The following is a 19125-nucleotide window of genomic DNA, read 5'->3' on the forward strand; positions in this document are numbered from 1 at the left end:
GGCATGCAGGTCACCTGACTGGCTGTGGGGGTCAGCCGTGGATAAGGCGCTGGTAGAGCGGGAGGTACGTCGGGAGGCTGCAAGGGACAGGACGGGTGAGTGACACCAGCGGCGTTAGTGACACATACACGACAGGTACCATCCTCTGTAGACGACCAAGGCTCAGCGCCTGGCTGCATTCAGCTACTATAGCTATGACCAACCAGCCAAACAGGGGGTGCTTATATTTGTCCTGTTTCACACATGTACAAGTGTGTGTTGTGAAATGGAAGTGTGTTTTTTTTGCATATCCCACGGCGACCCTGGAGCAATTAGGGTTAAGTGCCTTGCTCAAGGGCAGATTTAATCTAGTCAGCTCGGGGATTCAAACTAGCAACCTTTCGGTTACTGGCCCAATGCTCTAACTGCTAGGCTTCCTGCTGCCCACATCTACAACAGTCAGAGTAGGATGGGTATCCCTCACGCATCCCACTTTGTCACACAATTTTGTTGCTTTTTCCCCCTCTGTCTCACATGACAAAGCAGTGACAAAGTTGTGTCCTTTCCTGTAATGTGACAGCAACACAGGAAAGAGCAGAGAAGCAGGTCAGCTATGGACATTGAATACGATGCACGGTAAACTGTTTACTGTAGTCACTGCCTTTTTTCTGTGCCTCTTGATTTAGATTTATTATGAGATATGTACAATAAATCATTGGAGAAAAAATTTCAAACCGAATCCTTCAACATCCAGAGATTGTGATTTTTTGGTGGTAATTTATTACACATTCAAAGACACAGAAACGTACTTATATAGGATAACATTTGGAGCATTCCCAACAAAACAGACAGAAGATATTCTATTCCAGAACCTTTGAGAGGGTTAGTGCATGCAGACTAGATCAGAACAGGAAAAAAGGAGAGGTCTATACGCCTTAGTTCTCGAGTGGGATCTTCTATCTAGATGTCCTGGGGTGTAGAGAGGCTGGGACAGAGAGTAGGGGTCTAGAGAAGGGGGACTAAGAGACTGAGGGGTGTGTACTAGTGGGCCTTGCTGCTTCCAAGAGGCTTCCTGGTGTCCGGTTGGTTGTGGTACTCACCAAGAGGCTTGAAGCCCCGAGCAGGGCTGGTGTCTCGGCTGCTTTCCCTAGATGTGTCCCTGCTGCAGCCCTGACTCATGCTGGGCCGGGGTATACGGCTCCTTGCTAGCGTGTTGTAGGAGGAGAGAGGAGTACCAGGAACAAGAGCTTTACCACACAGCCTGGCTGTCAGTAAGACGGTAGAACACAGGTTTGTGGTTAGTGAGGTGAGGCCTGGGGTGGGGCTGGGGTTGGAGACTGGGTGGAGAGTGGGGTGAGGGGGAGGAGGACTCTGGGGCGTGGTGCTGGGTTGGAGTATGCTGGACATCAGGTTAGATTTTAAACACCTACGTTAGCGCAAGTCAGTTATTAAATGTTTTTCTTATTTCACAACAAGGTTTAGGTTGTCTGTGAAAAGACTTTTGGTATGTACGTAGCTTACAACAGATACAGAGTTAACATACAAAACAAAAACAAAAAAGATAAACAATAACAAAAAAAATTAAATTAAGAGGGTATAACATGGTTTGGTCAAATCACCAAAGGAAATGAAAGACAAACAGTTATATTCAGTTATTGTTATAATAAAAATACAAAACGTATGATGAAAAAAGACGTCAAGAAGAAAACCAACTACATATCAATGGAAAACTTTCATTACAACACGTAATTGTTCATTGTGTGTATCCATAATTTTTAAATCTCATCCATGGACAGATATAAAAAAGGCACCCTTCCCAACTCAGACGATGGTATTGTTTACAACAGACTGACAGACAGACAGACAAGAGGGTGACCTCAGACAGCACACTGATAACAAGCCAAGATGGAGAGAGCTGGTTGGTCAGCCCTGGCATTGAAGAAATACACAGACCAATCAATCACAGCGATAGCACAGAGTCAGAGAAGAGCCAGTGACTCAGACTGACTGGAAGGACATAAGCTGGGCTGCTGATGACCAGGCTAGCCCTACAGAGGCTCATCCACTTTCCTGAAAAAGGAGGCACCACCCCATTGATGTGACACGCCTGGAAGATGCTAACAAATACAACCAAGATGAGAGCCCTCCCAAAACACAGTTCTACTTAGCTGCTAACCTAGACAGACAGTTATAGTCTGAAGAAGCTGAAAGACAAACTCTTATCATTCACCCTCTACTAGGGGCCTTGACTTTTGCCATTCAGCATTTTTTCATCCATCCATTGGTACTTCATAATAGAACTATGGGGGTCCCTTGTTCAAGGCTGTGTTTGTGTTTCCTTGTTTTGTGTTTATGACCAGGAAACCTAGATCATGTATATCTGAGCTTCAAAGGACCCTCTTGGTGTACTGTATATACTGTTATCACTAGATAGATGGGAGTGTGCAATGACGACGTTGGGCATATCATCGGTGTGGTATTATTTATCAAGCATTTCGCTACACCTGCAATAACATCTGCTAAATATGTGTATGTGACTAATAAAATGTAATTTGATCAGCATGTGCTGTATGCTATGTATGTGCATCCGGTGTGTAGGTTATATAATGCACTGTTTATTAAAGCAGTTACTTAGTTACTATGTGCGTTGTTAGCAAATGACAAAAAGTATTTTTCCTAGTGTATAGAGTGCATGCATGCTCTATGTTGGGTTTACTTGCATGATGCTGATATTGTGATACAAATGTCCCTTACCTAGGCCCAGTCTGTTAGGCGAGGAATCTCTACTGCAGCCCTGGCTGCGGGGGACCTTGCTCCTCTTGTCTGCTGGAGTGCTGGAGGTTGCGGGGGGCCTGCTGATCCTCCCGTACCCAGACGAGTGGCCCAGCAGCTTGCCAGGGGAACTGGAGCGACTGCCAGCTGCAGCAAGGATAACACGCAGGACCCACAGTCAGAGAGAGTGAGACATTACACCCTTTCAGACAAGATATGATGGGTCACAGCGAGTGACGCACCTCTCCATGGCATGCTGGGAAGGTTCTGCCACGGCTCAAAGCTGAATTCCCTCATGCTCTGCCTCCCTCTTTCTGGGGATGTTTCATTACTTCAATGTTTCTAAAGGCATATGTTGCTTTTATTGTGGTAATAACACCTAGCAGACACTTTTATCTAAAGTGACTTACAGTACAGTGAGTCCATAATATGTGTATGTGATCCCAGTGAGAATTGAACCCACGACCTTGGCTTTGCTAGCGCCACACTCTTACCAACTGGGCACATACAATTTGTTTAGAGTGCTTTGGGACAATGATATTCTCTGTATATCCTACTAGGCGGATAACATAGACATGTGGTTTCAGCTTCGATGAGATAAATAGTGACAGACAAACAGATAATAAACAGTTGCAGGACAAACAAGATGGGGTTAAATCCAGGGTGTAACTGGGCTTTGGGAAAACAAACCAGTGATTACAACAACAACGACAACAGTTCAGAGGACAGTTCAGAGACAACCACCAATATTAACGACATTGGACAACAACCAATATAAACAACATTGGACGACAACCAATATTAACAACCAAAATTAACAATCAACAATTTAAGATAATAAGGCAATGTCGAAGGAACCACGTAATCGACAATGCAAACTCCAAACAGCTTGTGAGACTATATAAAAAAAATAATTATAATACAGACACTTGAGTTGAATGGAGCATGCTGGTATGACGTGATGAGTCTAATAACTAAAAGAATGAGTTGATTGACATGCAGAGATCTGCAGAGGATGAAGGGGCGGTACTAAGAACTGGACGCTTTACTCTGATTGGATGAAGTTCGGGCCTTACCACCCCCAGTGGGGTTAGCAGATCTGGATCCTGTGGTTGTTATGGTAGCGAGCGGCAGAACAGGACGTGAAAATAAAAACGGTCAATGTGACAGAAAGTAGTGTTTACCCAGCATGCACTGGGTCAGATGTTAACTGTGCATGTCATGTTACACGTGCAATAATCATTGAAGCCCCTCAAGGCTTCTCAGACACAGAGAGAGAAAAACCACACACAAGACACAAATACATCTTGTGAAAGGGTGCAGTAATAACAGTGGCTCCAAGTTCCTTCAGGATGCTGAAGTATATGAGGTAAAACATCACACAGACTGACGAGAGAAACTGAAGGAGAACCTAGTATGACCTCACAGCAGGCAGGTTAAACGTCATACTGAGGGTTTACATGAAAGAGACTGGAGATGACAATGTGGACTGGCTTCCCTGTGTTCAGACAGTGTGCAGTGAGGGAGAAATTTTGCTGACAGTGTGTGTGTGTGTGTGTGTATATACTCACGCTGGGACTGGGACATCATTTTGGCTCGGCTGCGCCCCCTGCTGTCAGTCACAGTAGCGCTGGCTCCGACGGCATTGCCGGAGCTTGTTCTCCTCGTACGCACACGGCCTGGAGACAACAACACACACACAGGGAGAGATGGACACACACACAGGGAGAGATGGACACACACACAGGGAGAGATGGACACACACACAGGGAGAGATGGACACACACACAGGGAGAGATGGACAAACACACAGGGAGAGATGGACAAACACAGGGAGTTAGTGAGAGAGTTGATGACACTACACTATAAATGATACTGTATCCAGGAAGCTGTTCACCACAACACAAAACACTGAAAGAAACTACTATAAACAGATGGTGACAAAAGACCTGGCTGAGGAGAGAGTGTTCTGAAACACAGATATAGGGAGAAACAAACAGAATATTTCTACAGATTCCCACAAAGACCACATTCTCACTCAAGGGCGCCATCAAACATGCATTGGATCTGAGAAAGGTTTGTCTTGGTTTTGCTTTTTTATTATAGTTTTTTGTTGTTGTACTTTTTACTCCTTTTTCTCCCCAATTTCGTGGTATCCAATTGGTAGTTACAGTCTTGTCCCATCGCTCCAACTCCCATATGGACTCAGAAGAGGCGTAGGTCGAGAGCCATGCGTTCTCCGAAACACGACCCTGCCAAGCCGCAGCACTGCTTCTTGACACACTGCTCGCTTAACCCAGAAGCCAGCCGCACCAATGTGTCGGAGGAAACACCAGCGTCAGCGTGCATGCGGCCGGCCCGCCACAGGAGTTGCTAGAGCGTGATGGGACAAGGACATCCCGGGCGGGCAAACCCTCCCCTAACCTGGACGATGCTGGGCCAATTGTGCGCCGCCTCATGGGTCTCCCGGTCCAACCCAGATCTGTAATGTAGTTGGGTGTGCCACTCAGGAGGCCCGAGAAAGGTTTGTCTAAAGCAACTAGTAACATCATGACCCAACACACCTTGCTTTGGAACATGTCAAACTGTGCATATTATACACAATGTATGACATTCATTAGCAAAATCCCAAATATAATGTCTCTAGCATTATCATACTTGTAATCCAGCCAAGTAATGTTCCTAAAAGCTAGGACAACACAGACTGACACTGAGAAAGTGATCTCTTTCCACAACAGCAGGAACTTGGCCGTAGATTAAGGAACATCGTCGCCAATAATAACTCTTACTTTCAGACAGTCTTCATAAGCGCTTTGTTAGAATGTGGGCGGAAGCTATGACCTTATTTTCATTGGAAGATGTTTGTTATGCGAGGTCCTCCTTAGTCAGAAAATGTTGCACTAGATTCTAGAACAACCGCATTACACAACAGGATAAGGGACAGCCCTTTCTTTAAACAAACAACAAACTTTGGGTCTAGAAAGTCTCAGTGACATGTAGATACAGGGGACTAAATATAGAAAACCAAGAGGTAGAAGATCAGCTTGAGAAGCAGGCAAGACTAAACCTCAGCGGCCTCTGACCCCTAACTCAGACCACTCACACACAGACAGAGACCACAGGGTGGGCGAGTTTCCCTGCATGCAACATTCACCTTTACACAAATATCACAGGGTCCTTTCCCTTCGCTAATCACTAATAAACAGTACAAAATGTAAAGGACAACGACTTAGGAGGATAACAAAATGAGTTGTGTATAACGTGCGGGGGAGAAGAGGTGTCGTGGTGTGCTGTGTTGACTGCAGATAGCTATCTCACCATGTCTGTCGTCAGTAATCAATTATTACCGTGTTGGTCAAACATGCAGACCTACCAGATATACCAGACGAAGAGGTCAGAATGATGCAGTAGTGCACTATGGGTTAAGTTAGTGTGTAGACAACACGGAAAAGAGGACAGACAGGAGGGAGGGGGTCCAGTCGAGCAGTTGACTGTCCCCGACAGACACTGAACACACAATCTTACCAGTATCAATTTTACCAGGTGTGCCATCTTTTGAGCATAACGCAAAGCAAGGGGGGGGGGGGGTTCGGTGGAGCAAGTGGAAGAAGAGGTATAGAGTTAGACATTAGCACCAGTTAGGCAGGAGAGAGAGAGAGGAGAGAGAGACAGAGAGGAGGGGTGGGGAAGGAGAGAGATAGTGGTGACAGAGAGAGGCAGGAGTGAATGAGGGAGAGAGAGGTGAGTGAGCGGGAGAAAGAGGTCTCATTGGTAAAGGACTGCAAGCAGTACACTCCACAGGAACGTGTTAGGGCAAGAACAGAGGGACAGCATCTGGATTGCAGCACGCTTCAGTATCAAACTGCGCCATTTCTTGGAGGTTCATCATTAAGTATCACAATCTTAAATATTGATATAAAGGTCAGTAGCCATAACTTGGCTAGAGTGATTATAGGCAGCCATTTGTCATGTTTAGTTTAATTAGTTTACAGACAAACCTTCTGGCCTTTTTGTATGTTTCTCTTCAGAGCACAGCTTAACGATGTCTTACTAACAACATCACATGAATTAACATATCCACTCTGGCCATAAAAACCAGTGGTTTTCAGATTAATATTTCTTCTAAATAACGTAATTAAGACATTGTGGAGACTTTGAGAAATTACTGTTCCAGAACTGACATCCTGTGACCATGACATTTTGAAATATAGTTTGGTGTGGTGTGTGTGGGGTAGTTAGGGCCTGGCATAGATGGACCTGGGGAGGGGGGGTAGTGTGTGTTTTACCTAGTGAGGCGTAGGAGCCTGGGGGAAGGGCAGCTGCTGAGCTGAAGGGAGAAGCGGAGGGCACGGTGATCAGGCGTGACTTGGCGCTGGCCGCGGCGTTCACGTCGATATCACTACGGGAACGCTGAAGAGAACCGCCGGAGTTGGAGTTCACCCTGGAACTCACCATCTTACCTGCCATGGGGGAGAAGTTGAAATATCAACTGATTATAAAAACATATAAAAAAGGTGACATGGAATGAACCTCACATTTTAGTAGTACTCTTACCCCTTGTCATGCTGCCTCCTATGGCACTCTTGACAGACAGGGGCCGGCTGAGACAGAAGGACACACCACCATGAGGTTAACAAACAGATTTATGACAAACAGCCCAGCATCGCTGTGCATCAAACTGTCAAAACAAGACAAAGTCATAGGCATAGGTCTGGATATTAGTACAGAGCTCGGACCCCTCTGATGATGAGGCAGAAAAACCATCCTCAGTCTGAAGAGTAAAATGACATCACTCTGTCCAAATCCCAACTCCGGCCTCATCATAACAAACACTGTGCTGGTGAATCATGGTATATGAGATCAATGGTCAACAAGCAGAGGAGGATGATTAAACTGGATCAACCAATAAAATCACTCCCAGTGTTTTCCTAATCTGATAATAATTGCTGTGCATGAGGTAGACATATCCATTAGTGCCATCTTAAAATCAATGTTAAATACCCTTTTAAATCTCTTTCCACACATCCTTATGAATCATGGTAACATTTCACAGAAATGGAGGAAAGGGTGGATGGATGACGGGAGGAAGGAGAGGAGATATCTTACTTGAGGCTCTCCTGTGAGGAGGAGGATGAGCGGTCTGATTGGGGGAGAGACACGACACTGTCAGAACTCTTCAGGTGAGACTGCAGAGCCTTCTGATAGGTTGACTCCAGGGCCTGGAACAGATGCTCCGCCTCCCGGCTGTAGTGGCCATGGAAACCCCAATAACACCTATGGGTGAGGGAGGGAGGGAGGGAGGGGGGAGACAAGGTCAGAGGTCACATGAAGGTCACAGACGTCACAGCCCCTTGTATAAGTAGATGAACATAACTGACAGCACACCTGACTCTGAATAAACTACATGACCAAAAGTATGTGGACACCTGCTTGTCGAACATTTCATTCTAAAATCATGGGCATTAATATGGAGTTGGTCCCCCTTTGCTGCTGTAACAGCCTCCACTCTTCAGGGAAGACTTTCCACAAGACGTTGGAACATTGCTGCGGAGGCTTCCATTCAGCCACAAGAACATTAGTAAGGTCGGGCATTGATGTTGGGCGATTAGGCCTGGCTCGCAGTCGGTGTTCCAATTCATCCCAAAGGTGTTCGATGGGGTTAAGGTAAGGGCTCTGTGCAGGCCAGTCAAGTTCTTCCAAACCCGATCTTGACAAACCTTTCTGTATGGACCTCGCTTTGTGCACCGGGGCACTGTCATACTGAAACAGGAAAGAGCCTTCCCCAAACTGTTGCCACAAAGTTGGAAGCACAGAATCGTCTAGAATGTCATTGTATACTGTAACGTTAAGATTTCCCTTCACTGGAACTAAGTGGCCTCGCCCGAACCATGAAAAACAGCCTCAGACCATTATTTCTCCTCCACCAAAGTTTACGGTTGGCACTATGCAGTCGGGCAGATAGCGTTCGCCTGGCATCGCCAAACCCAGATTCAAACTCCATCCAGTGTCCAATTGCGGCAAGCTTTACACCACTCCAGCCAACGCATGGCATTGCGAATGTTGCAACCGAGAACAGATAATTTTTTAAGCACTACACACTTCAGCACTCGGCGGTCCCGTTCCGTGAGCTTGTGTGGCCTACCACTTCACGGCTGAGCCGTTGTTGCTCCTGGATGTTTCCACTTCACAATATCAGCACTTACAGTTGACTGGGGCAGCTCTAGCAGGGCCGAAATTTGACGAGCTGGCTTGTTGGAAAGGTGCCATCCTATGACGGTGCCACGTTGAAAGTCACTGAGCTCTTCAGTAAGGCCATTATACTGCCAATGTTTGTCTATGGAGATTGCATGGCTGTAAGCTCAATTCTATACCCGTCAGCAAAAGGTGTGGCTGAAATAGCCGAATCCACTAATTTGAAAGAGTGTCCACATACTTATGTATATATACTGCACCTCACCGCAGGAGAAAGTGACATATGAAACAATGCTTTGTAATTAAAAATCCAGAAGCATTAATACTTTTTCAAATGATGACTAGTAGTAAAATGAGAGACACAGACAGACGGCATATTATTCCATATTGTCATCCACTTGTGTCGGTCGTGAACTGCTCAGACTTGAGGACAAATTCTGACTCATTTACAAAAATAAACAACCCCCCCAAAAAAACTTACTTTCTCGCGACCGATCTGGCCTCTGAGTCAGCATCATGGATCCCTTTCTTGATGGTTTCAGTCAGAACAGCCACGTGCCTGGTGGGGTAGTAGGGAAACATGACAGAGACAACTTCAGGTACAGCAGCCAGGAAACCACAACTACACCAATGGAGAGGACACACAGACTTCCTCATTTCCCTTGAGACTTCAGTATACACTCCTCTCTTCTTCTCTTCTCCACTCTCCTTCTCCACAGGGGGAAAGTGACCACACAGCACGCTTTCTACATGCTTTTAAAAATCTCAGCAGGGTTGTCACGGCAACCACTGGGGACGCTCCGTCGAGGATTCTGATGGTGATGGCTCGCTCCAGCCCTCCAGCATCATCAATTTAACTAGGGATCATCAGTCGCCCAGTCAACCAACACCCAACTACTTACAGTAAATGTCACACGGCAGAGAGTAGAAGAAAAGTGAGGAGAGAGGAGTAGGAGCGGAAAGAGGGAAATCTAAAGCGCAGCACCAACAGGAAATGTGAATTATTATGTGGATTATAATTTATATTTTTGTAGGGGTTGATATGATTTTCGTAAGGGATAATTTCTAAGCGAAAATTATGAACTTCAGAAGACTTTTTAAACCTCAAATACATTACATGTTTTAAATATTCTGCATTGCAGTTGTCCTGCAACAGGGAGATCAAATTAAGATTCTACATCTGTACACAAACACAAATACTGGTTGGATCCTGAGCAGAAAAGCAGACAAGCATGCTACAGTCTGCTGTTAGTATTTATGTCCTGGATAAATAGTATTAGCATGCAGGGTGAACGCTGAAAGGGTGTGTGTTTACCTCTCCAGTGTGTGTGTCTGCCACTCCAGTAATAACAGCTCTAAGAACTCATAACTGCGCCTGCAGAGAGAAGACATGATGAGAGTTAACACATTATAAGGGAAACCTCAGGAAAAGCTAGAAGATTTTCACACAAAGTAACATCACACAGAAAGTCCGAGTCGTTACCTTCTGACGGCCACTGATTTGGACGTGCAGTTACTAGTGATGATGGGGATGAGACGTGAGTAGTGTGTGTGCTGGAAGAGAAGAGGAGGTCCCAGACATCATCCAATACAGCTTATTTCACACCTCCCAGTGTCTTAACATTTTGCAACCAGACATCATTCCAACTGAGTAATAAATACATCAGGAAATGATTTATTTTACAGTAGAAAATGCATGAATCACACTCATCCACTGTCGGTCAACCCCTGACATATATGATTGCCCGTTCATATGTGTGTACAGTACTCACCCTGAGGATGAGACGTATGGCTGCCATGCCAGACGTGGCCATCACCTTGGCACTGTTGGGCACCAGGTTGAGCAGTGTGGGCATCAGGGTCTCTGCACAGTGGTCAAACTTGTTGCCCAGCAACATGGACAGGTATCTGAAGAGGAGAGGGGAGAGATTCAAGACATCAAAACAATAATCAATCAGTTTTCAAATCTCCACATATACATTTGATTTGAGGTTCTAGACTAGTGTACCCGTACTTAGATATGAGGCAGTAGCAGCCTACAAGTTCTCCAGACTCAGAGTGGTTAATTGTCAGTCAGTGATGTGCTCCTAACGTGGTAGTGATGATGAGCGATAGAGCGGAGAGTCAAGATCCACATATAAAGAGTATCCGGGTTGATGGACTGACAGACCAGGCCAGGCGAGACCAGGTCGCTTTCCTCATGTTAATGTAACCCCTTCACTGAGGCATTTCACTGAGCTGCTACATCTCTAAATCATCTCTCTGATCAACCTTTACTCACCCCGAGTCTGAGATAGCACCTCTTGGAACAGATAGGTTCAACAGTGTAGTTAACTCTACTTGGTGTGGAAGACTGAGGTTGAAAGCGGTTTTGTCTGCAGGTCCTTACCCCAGTGTGATGCAGGCCTCTCGTACCACCTGGGACCTCAGGTCTTTAGCTGACAGCTTCAGAGGGGCCTCCAGCAGACGGAGCTGCTGAGGGAAACTATCATACTCCAGAGCTCCAGCCAGGAGCAGAGAACGCACCTTCTTCAGCTAGAAAAAAAGGAAACACAAAGAACTATAATACGCTACCAACATCGTGTCTTACTGCAAGAATTTACAGTACGAGGCTGAAAGCGATAATTTAGAGGCTGATCATTTGTGTGTGTGGTCCTTACGGCAACAACTCTGTGCTCCCAGTCGTTTTTGTCATCAGATAGAACCTCCCGAACCTTGGAGAGATTGTCCTCCATTTCTCTGTTGGAGTGGATCTGGAGATGTACAGAAAGACAAGGACAGGAGTCAGACTGGGGTTGATGACAATTCAAACTGTAAACACACACGTCGCGCCTATCTGTGCAGGTTACCTGGATAGTAGGAACCTCTTCAAAAGCCTTGATGAAGTCCTCCTCATCAACAGCACCTGCAGCAGCATCTTTAGCAGAGATCTTGCCGGGTCCGGTGGCAGAGCTGGGCCTGCGGACAGAAACCGCAGCTACAGCCCTCCTACCACTGGGGGGCGCCTTGCAGGACGATGCAGAGGAGGAGGACCGACCCCCATCCACAGAGTCCTCATCATCAAAGTTCTTATCTGCAAGGGGAGAGTGAGAAGTGGTGTTCATCCATTTTGATGTCATATTCTCAGCATTTGTGACCATGTTCATTAGGACACACCACAGGGAACCGAAAACAAGCATTTTCTATTGGACAGCTACCCCAGTACGCCCCAGTTTCACTCGGTTTTCTGACAGTTTTCTTATGTTTTGTGCCTACTGAAGACTAGGATTTCTGGAAAACCAGGGCATTTATTGAAAGTTCCCAGAGTTTTGCTACCCTACTGAAGACGACCCTGTTCTTTGGGCTGAGAGTGTGCGTGCCTGAACCCAGCCATGTGCAGTGCTGAGTGAGTGTAGCTAGCCCAAGTCATCTGCAGTGATGATTGAGTGTAGCTAGCCCAAGTCATCTGTAGTGCTGAGTAAGTGTAGCTAGCCCAAGTCATCTGTAGTGCTGAGTGTAGCTAGCCCATGTCATCTGCAGTGCTGAGTGTAGCTAGCCCAAGTCATCTGTAGTGCTGAGTGAGTGTAGCTAGCCCAAGTCATCTGCAGTGCTGAGTGAGTGTAGCTAGCCCAAGTCATCTGCAGTGCTGAGTGTAGCTAGCCCAAGTCATCTGCAGTGCTGAGTGTAGCTAGCCCATGTCATCTGCAGTGCTGAGTGTAGCTAGCCCAAGTCATCTGCAGTGCTGAGTGAGTGTAGCTAGCCCAAGTCATCTGCAGTGCTGAGTGAGTGCAGCTAGCCCAAGTCATCTGCAGTGCTGAGTGAGTGTAGCTAGCCCATGTCACCTGCAGTGCTGAGTGAGTGTAGCTAGCCCATGTCATCTGCAGTGCTGAGTGAGTGTAGCTAGCCCAAGTCATCTGCAGTGCTGAGTGAGTGTAGCTAGCCCAAGTCATCTGCAGTGCTGAGTGAGTGTAGCTAGCCCAAGTCATCTGCAGTGCTGAGTGAGTGTAGCTAGCCCAAGTCATCTGCAGTGCTGAGTGTAGCTAGCCCATGTCACCTGCAGTGCTGAGTGAGTGTAGCTAGCCCAAGTCATCTGCAGTGCTGAGTGTAGCTAGCCCATGTCACCTGCAGTGCTGAATGAGTGTAGCTAGCCCAATTCATCTGCAGTGCTGAGTGAGTGTAGCTAGCCCAAGTCATCTGCAGTGCTGAGTGTAGCTAGCCCATGTCATCTGCAGTGCTGAGTGAGTGTAGCTAGCCCAAGTCATCTGCAGTGCTGAGTGAGTGCAGCTAGCCCAAGTCATCTGCAGTGCTGAGTGTAGCTAGCCCATGTCATCTGCAGTGCTGAGTGAGTGTAGCTAGCCCAAGTCATCTGCAGTGCTGAGTGAGTGTAGCTAGCCCAAGTCATCTGCAGTGCTGAGTGAGTGTAGCTAGCCCAAGTCATCTGCAGTGCTGAGTGAGTGTAGCTAGCCCATGTCATCTGCAGTGCTGAGTGAGTGTAGCTAGCCCAAGTCATCTGCAGTGCTGAGTGAGTGTAGCTAGCCCAAGTCATCTGCAGTGCTGAGTGAGTGTAGCTAGCCCAAGTCATCTGCAGTGCTGAGTGAGTGCAGCTAGCCCAAGTCATCTGCAGTGCTGAGTGAGTGTAGCTAGCCCATGTCACCTGCAGTGCTGAGTGAGTGTAGCTAGCCCATGTCATCTGCAGTGCTGAGTGAGTGTAGCTAGCCCAAGTCATCTGCAGTGCTGAGTGAGTGTAGCTAGCCCAAGTCATCTGCAGTGCTGAGTGAGTGTAGCTAGCCCAAGTCATCTGCAGTGCTGAGTGAGTGTAGCTAGCCCAAGTCATCTGCAGTGCTGAGTGTAGCTAGCCCATGTCACCTGCAGTGCTGAGTGAGTGTAGCTAGCCCAAGTCATCTGCAGTGCTGAGTGTAGCTAGCCCATGTCACCTGCAGTGCTGAGTGAGTGTAGCTAGCCCAATTCATCTGCAGTGCTGAGTGAGTGTAGCTAGCCCAAGTCATCTGCAGTGCTGAGTGTAGCTAGCCCATGTCATCTGCAGTGCTGAGTGAGTGTAGCTAGCCCAAGTCATCTGCAGTGCTGAGTGTAGCTAGCCCATGTCACCTGCAGTGCTGAGTGAGTGTAGCTAGCCCAAGTCATCTGCAGTGCTGAGTGTAGCTAGCCCATGTTACCTGCAGTGCTGAATGAGTGTAGCTAGCCCAATTCATCTGCAGTGCTGAGTGAGTGTAGCTAGCCCAAGTCATCTGCAGTGCTGAGTGTAGCTAGCCCATGTCATCTGCAGTGCTGAGTGAGTGTAGCTAGCCCAAGTCATCTGCAGTGCTGAGTGAGTGCAGCTAGCCCAAGTCATCTGCAGTGCTGAGTGTAGCTAGCCCATGTCATCTGCAGTGCTGAGTGAGTGTAGCTAGCCCAAGTCATCTGCAGTGCTGAGTGAGTGTAGCTAGCCCAAGTCATCTGCAGTGCTGAGTGAGTGTAGCTAGCCCAAGTCATCTGCAGTGCTGAGTGAGTGTAGCTAGCCCATGTCATCTGCAGTGCTGAGTGAGTGTAGCTAGCCCAAGTCATCTGCAGTGCTGAGTGAGTGTAGCTAGCCCAAGTCATCTGCAGTGCTGAGTGAGTGTAGCTAGCCCAAGTCATCTGCAGTGCTGAGTGAGTGCAGCTAGCCCAAGTCATCTGCAGTGCTGAGTGAGTGTAGCTAGCCCATGTCACCTGCAGTGCTGAGTGAGTGTAGCTAGCCCATGTCATCTGCAGTGCTGAGTGAGTGTAGCTAGCCCAAGTCATCTGCAGTGCTGAGTGAGTGCAGCTAGCCCAAGTCATCTGCAGTGCTGAGTGAGTGTAGCTAGCCCATGTCACCTGCAGTGCTGAGTGAGTGTAGCTAGCCCAAGTCATCTGCAGTGCTGAGTGAGTGTAGCTAGCCCAAGTCATCTGCAGTGCTGAGTGAGTGTAGCTAGCCCAAGTCATCTGCAGTGCTGAGTGAGTGTAGCTAGCCCAAGTCATCTGCAGTGCTGAGTGTAGCTAGCCCATGTCACCTGCAGTGCTGAGTGAGTGTAGCTAGCCCAATTCATCTGCAGTGCTGAGTGAGTGTAGCTAGCCCAAGTCATCTGCAGTGCTGAGTGTAGCTAGCCCATGTCATCTGCAGTGCTGAGTGAGTGTAGCTAGCCCAAGTCATCTGCAGTGCTGAGTGAGTGCAGCTAGCCCAAGTCATCTGCAGTGCTGAGTGTAGCTAGCCCATGTCATCTGCAGTGCTGAGTGAGTGTAGCTAGCCCAAGTCATCTGCAGTGCTGAGTGAGTGTAGCTAGCCCAAGTCATCTGCAGTGCTGAGTGAGTGTAGCTAGCCCAAGTCATCTGCAGTGCTGAGTGAGTGTAGCTAGCCCAAGTCATCTGCAGTGCTGAGTGAGTGTAGCTAGCCCATGTCATCTGCAGTGCTGAGTGAGTGTAGCTAGCCCAAGTCATCTGCAGTGCTGAGTGAGTGTAGCTAGCCCAAGTCATCTGCAGTGCTGAGTGAGTGTAGCTAGCCCAAGTCATCTGCAATGCTGAGTGTAGCTAGCCCAAGTCATCTGCAGTGCTGAGTGAGTGTAGCTAGCCCAAGTCATCTGTAGTGCTGAGTGAGTGTAGCTAGCCCAAGTCATCTGCAATGCTGAGTGTAGCTAGCCCAAGTCATCTGCAGTGCTGAGTGAGTGTAGCTAGCCCAAGTCATCTGCAGTGCTGAGTGAGTGTAGCTAGCCCAAGTCATCTGCAGTGCTGAGTGAGTGTAGCTAGCCCAAGTCATCTGCAGTGCTGAGTGAGTGTAGCTAGCCCAAGTCATCTGCAGTGCTGAGTGAGTGTAGCTAGCCCAAGTCATCTGCAGTGCTGAGTGTAGCTAGCCCAAGTCATCTGCAGTGCTGAGTGAGTGTAGCTAGCCCATGTCATCTGGATTGTCACTGTTACACAAATACAAGCCGTTCTGTCACCTCTCCAGTTTTCCAGTTTACACGAGGGATTATGAATACAGGGAAAATATGATCCGGGAGATATGCCTCGACCAAGCCAGCATTATTTTAGAGCAGGCATCAATATAATAATAATTTAACAAGTGTAGCGCTTTTCATTACAGAAAATAATCTCAAAGCTATATCTCTCAGCACGTAAAACAAATGCCCACAATTGACAATAATAAACCATTTTTAGGAACGAACCAAACATACAATAGGCCATCAGAGTCTGAACTAATGTAGGCTAGTCTGAACAGATCACAATAGTAGTGATCATTCTGAAAGATAGCAAAACAAGACACCACTCACACTAAAAGACAAATAGCTCCATAAACAAAGCAACAGGCAGACAGAGAGAAACGCCCCGTTCACCACTCCGTCCATGTCCCCCTCATCCTCCTCTCACAACCCTCCATCCCTCCATTAGACTGCTAACCTGGAATTACTATGAAACTGATACATCTATCAGAGACAGACAGAGAGAGAGACATTTGAGAAAGGCAGATCAATTGGGGGAAAGAGGAGGAAAACATTTGTAGAAATGTCGGTAGGTAGTGTGAGAGGAATGGTGGAGAGAGAGAAAGAAACACCACAGGAAGAGATAATAGCAGCAGGTTCTTACAGGCACAGATCTTCTTACACACCAGCTTCCTCAGCAGCATGATTTATGGCACACTCACTAAAGATTTCCCCAACCAGGCTTCTGCATCAACAGTGTGTGTGTGTGTGTGTGTGTGTGTGTGTGTGTGTGTGTGTGTGTCTGCATGACGCGGGCAGCTCTGATGACACGGTGCTAGACCAGCTTAAGCCCTTCTGGCCAAGGGTTAGCTGTCAAAAACAGCAGTGTGTGTGTGTGTGTAGCAGGAGGATACTGGCAGCTCCTGCAGTGCCAGCATGGTGTGACATGTCCATAGGGACACTGACTCTCGACCACAGAAAGGGGGGGGGAGGGGCCAGCACCTGTGATGTCATCTCAGACCAATCATTGTTTATACAGGGCGTTGGGTGAGGAAAAAAACAAAGAAACCTAGCCTGATGGTCATTGGTCCTGGACAAACACTGTTTATAGTCCCACCGCTGTTATTTACACTGAATAAATGCATATGAATGACATGTAAATTAATTATTTGCACTGTGTTTGGTACTGTAGTAACACTATGAGAGCTCAACATTATGTTGGCTTTATTGTCCCCTGAAGCCTGGTTAGCATGCTGTGAAGCGCAGTAATCACACTATCTCACCCACCCAGAGATAAGAAGCTTTGGTTCCAACATAACAAAAGCTTGCCTCATGCAAGCTGCTAAAATGATACATAGTTTGTCTCTTGAGTCTCACTGTATCCATCCACTTTTCGTTTATCTGGAGAAAGGTGGTGAACATGAAGCACATACTGGACGTATCAAACGTCTCTCTCATGTATACATACTCATCCAACGACGTGCTTTATTACTTGGATACACTAGTTATTAACCCCCGGCTCTCCAGTGAATTGCGTTTTGAGTGTGGGGGCTAGCATTATCGTTATGAGAAAATAGTCAATACCGTGAGGACTGAGATTACCATTATTGTACCAAAGAGATCAGAAGGAAACTGCAGCATGTGAAAAGGCTCAATCCTTAACGTCAGCTTCATCCAACAACGTCTATCTTATTGATGGCGCACTTTCCATTTGCTTTCCACTGAGGCCAGTAACATGATGATACCAGAGACAGGGAGGGGACTGCAGCATGTGGGATGGATCAATCCTTTGCTAGCAGTAATGTCATTGAGTGAGCATCTTCCATCCGTTTTTTTACTGATCGTTAAATTATCTGCAGAGAGGTTTTAGAGAGCCGAAATAGAAACATTCCTTGAGACAAGATCCATGATGAATTTCACAGAATTTGAGCACAAGACGTATGAGATAACCGAGGTAAATACCAGCTCTAAACAGCAAGGCAATTAACCGAAACACCTTTAGTGAAAGAGCAAAACACGATGATGCATTTAGTTTATTGATCAGAGCAGCACTTTATCAAACGCTGACACAAATGTCAAGCTGATTTATACACACATAGGGACCAATTAACAAAGCCTGCAGACACGCGACTGACACACATACCCTACAGGAACACACACACACGCATCTGCCAACTCTGGGGGCAGTAGCCTGGTTGTTAGCTGTGTGCTTGGTGCCTGTGGCAGAGCAGGGGTCGTGGTAGTGATCCACATGGCTCGATGAGATCATGCCTGCTCTGTCCAGTGATATGATTACTGTAAGCTGGACAGTACTGTATGTAGGCTGCTGTGTGCCCTGTACGTGGGCTACTGTATAAATGTGCAGAGTATGACATATTTCCTGTGCTGAACTCTCAAAGGAAGAGAGTGGTGTAGCAGACAGGTAAGTTCATAAGTGTCATTGATGATAGAGGCAGTATAATAGGTGATGATGTCATGGAGAGAAGTTGTCCTCTGGCTCCCTCTGCTGGTTGAGGTGAAACACTGCTTTATCTGCCCCATAGACACGTTCACATCATTGTTCGGCCCGATCTATCTTCATAGGAAGTTAGTTGTCTGACTGTGGTCTATATCCTTCAGGAAGTTCAACGGTTCAAGTGTCCGCCGCACTGCAACAGTCTATGACTGGGTTACAAATGGCACCCTATTTCCTATGTAGTTAAATAAAGGTTAAATAAAAATAAATAAAAAGTAGTGCAATACATTAAAAAAAAAATGTTTTTACTTTTATATAACTAGGCAAGTCAGTTATGAACAAATTCTTATTTACAATGACGGCCTACCCCGGGCAAAACCCAGACGACGCTGGGCCAATTGTGCACCGCCCGGGACTCCCAATCACGGCTGGATGTGATGCAGCCTGGATTCGAACCAGGTACTGTAGTGACGACTCTTGCACTGAGATGCAGTGCCTTAGACCGCTGCGCCACTTGGGAGCCCCCAATAGGGGATAGGGTGTCATTTAGGATGCATCCTCTCTCTTCCACTGTTAAACATCCCAAACAGCACTGACCCCATTCTGACTGCTGCTGGAATCCAGCTATAAAACAATATTGTGCAGGAAACTGCTAGCTAGAGCCAGACAACTACATGGAAGAGAAAATAAGCCAGGCGAGACAGTTCAGAAGAACCAAAATAACTCACAGTTCTCAGACTTCAGGAATGTTACTGAAACTTGGTTGACAATGTACTGTTCTGAACTGAGTTCTAAAGATAGAGGAGACGGAGGAAATAGAGA

The 19125-nt window shown here is 46.9% G+C and overlaps 1 protein-coding gene across 19 annotated transcripts in view; it reads right to left on the reverse strand.

Annotated features, from left to right (window-relative positions):
* Positions 1 to 19125, reverse strand: part of LOC129821095 (CLIP-associating protein 1-like) — an 89150-nt gene that overhangs the window by 18317 nt on the left and 51708 nt on the right. For 5 of the 19 annotated variants that reach the window (XM_055878374.1, XM_055878375.1, XM_055878383.1 and 2 more), the window contains 16 exons: positions 11793 to 12016; positions 11604 to 11696; positions 11333 to 11478; positions 10716 to 10851; positions 10427 to 10497; positions 10259 to 10318; positions 9425 to 9502; positions 7858 to 8025; positions 7306 to 7352; positions 7038 to 7211; positions 6277 to 6303; positions 4323 to 4430; positions 3801 to 3857; positions 2734 to 2898; positions 1080 to 1184; positions 15 to 77 (listed from right to left, as the gene is read on the reverse strand). In XM_055878374.1, the coding sequence (XP_055734349.1) occupies positions 15 to 77; positions 1080 to 1184; positions 2734 to 2898; positions 3801 to 3857; positions 4323 to 4430; positions 6277 to 6303; positions 7038 to 7211; positions 7306 to 7352; positions 7858 to 8025; positions 9425 to 9502; positions 10259 to 10318; positions 10427 to 10497; positions 10716 to 10851; positions 11333 to 11478; positions 11604 to 11696; positions 11793 to 12016 (1722 nt within the window). Of the gene's footprint in view, positions 1 to 14; positions 78 to 1079; positions 1185 to 2733; positions 2899 to 3800; positions 3858 to 4322; positions 4431 to 6276; positions 6304 to 7037; positions 7212 to 7305; positions 7353 to 7857; positions 8026 to 9424; positions 9503 to 10258; positions 10319 to 10426; positions 10498 to 10715; positions 10852 to 11332; positions 11479 to 11603; positions 11697 to 11792; positions 12017 to 16512; positions 16568 to 19125 lie in introns of those variants that run through there. The other 14 variants (XM_055878391.1, XM_055878380.1, XM_055878389.1 and 11 more) reach the window with 11 other exon arrangements.

Source organism: Salvelinus fontinalis, chromosome 23 (assembly GCF_029448725.1).
Source record: "Salvelinus fontinalis isolate EN_2023a chromosome 23, ASM2944872v1, whole genome shotgun sequence".
NCBI lineage: Eukaryota > Metazoa > Chordata > Actinopteri > Salmoniformes > Salmonidae > Salvelinus > Salvelinus fontinalis.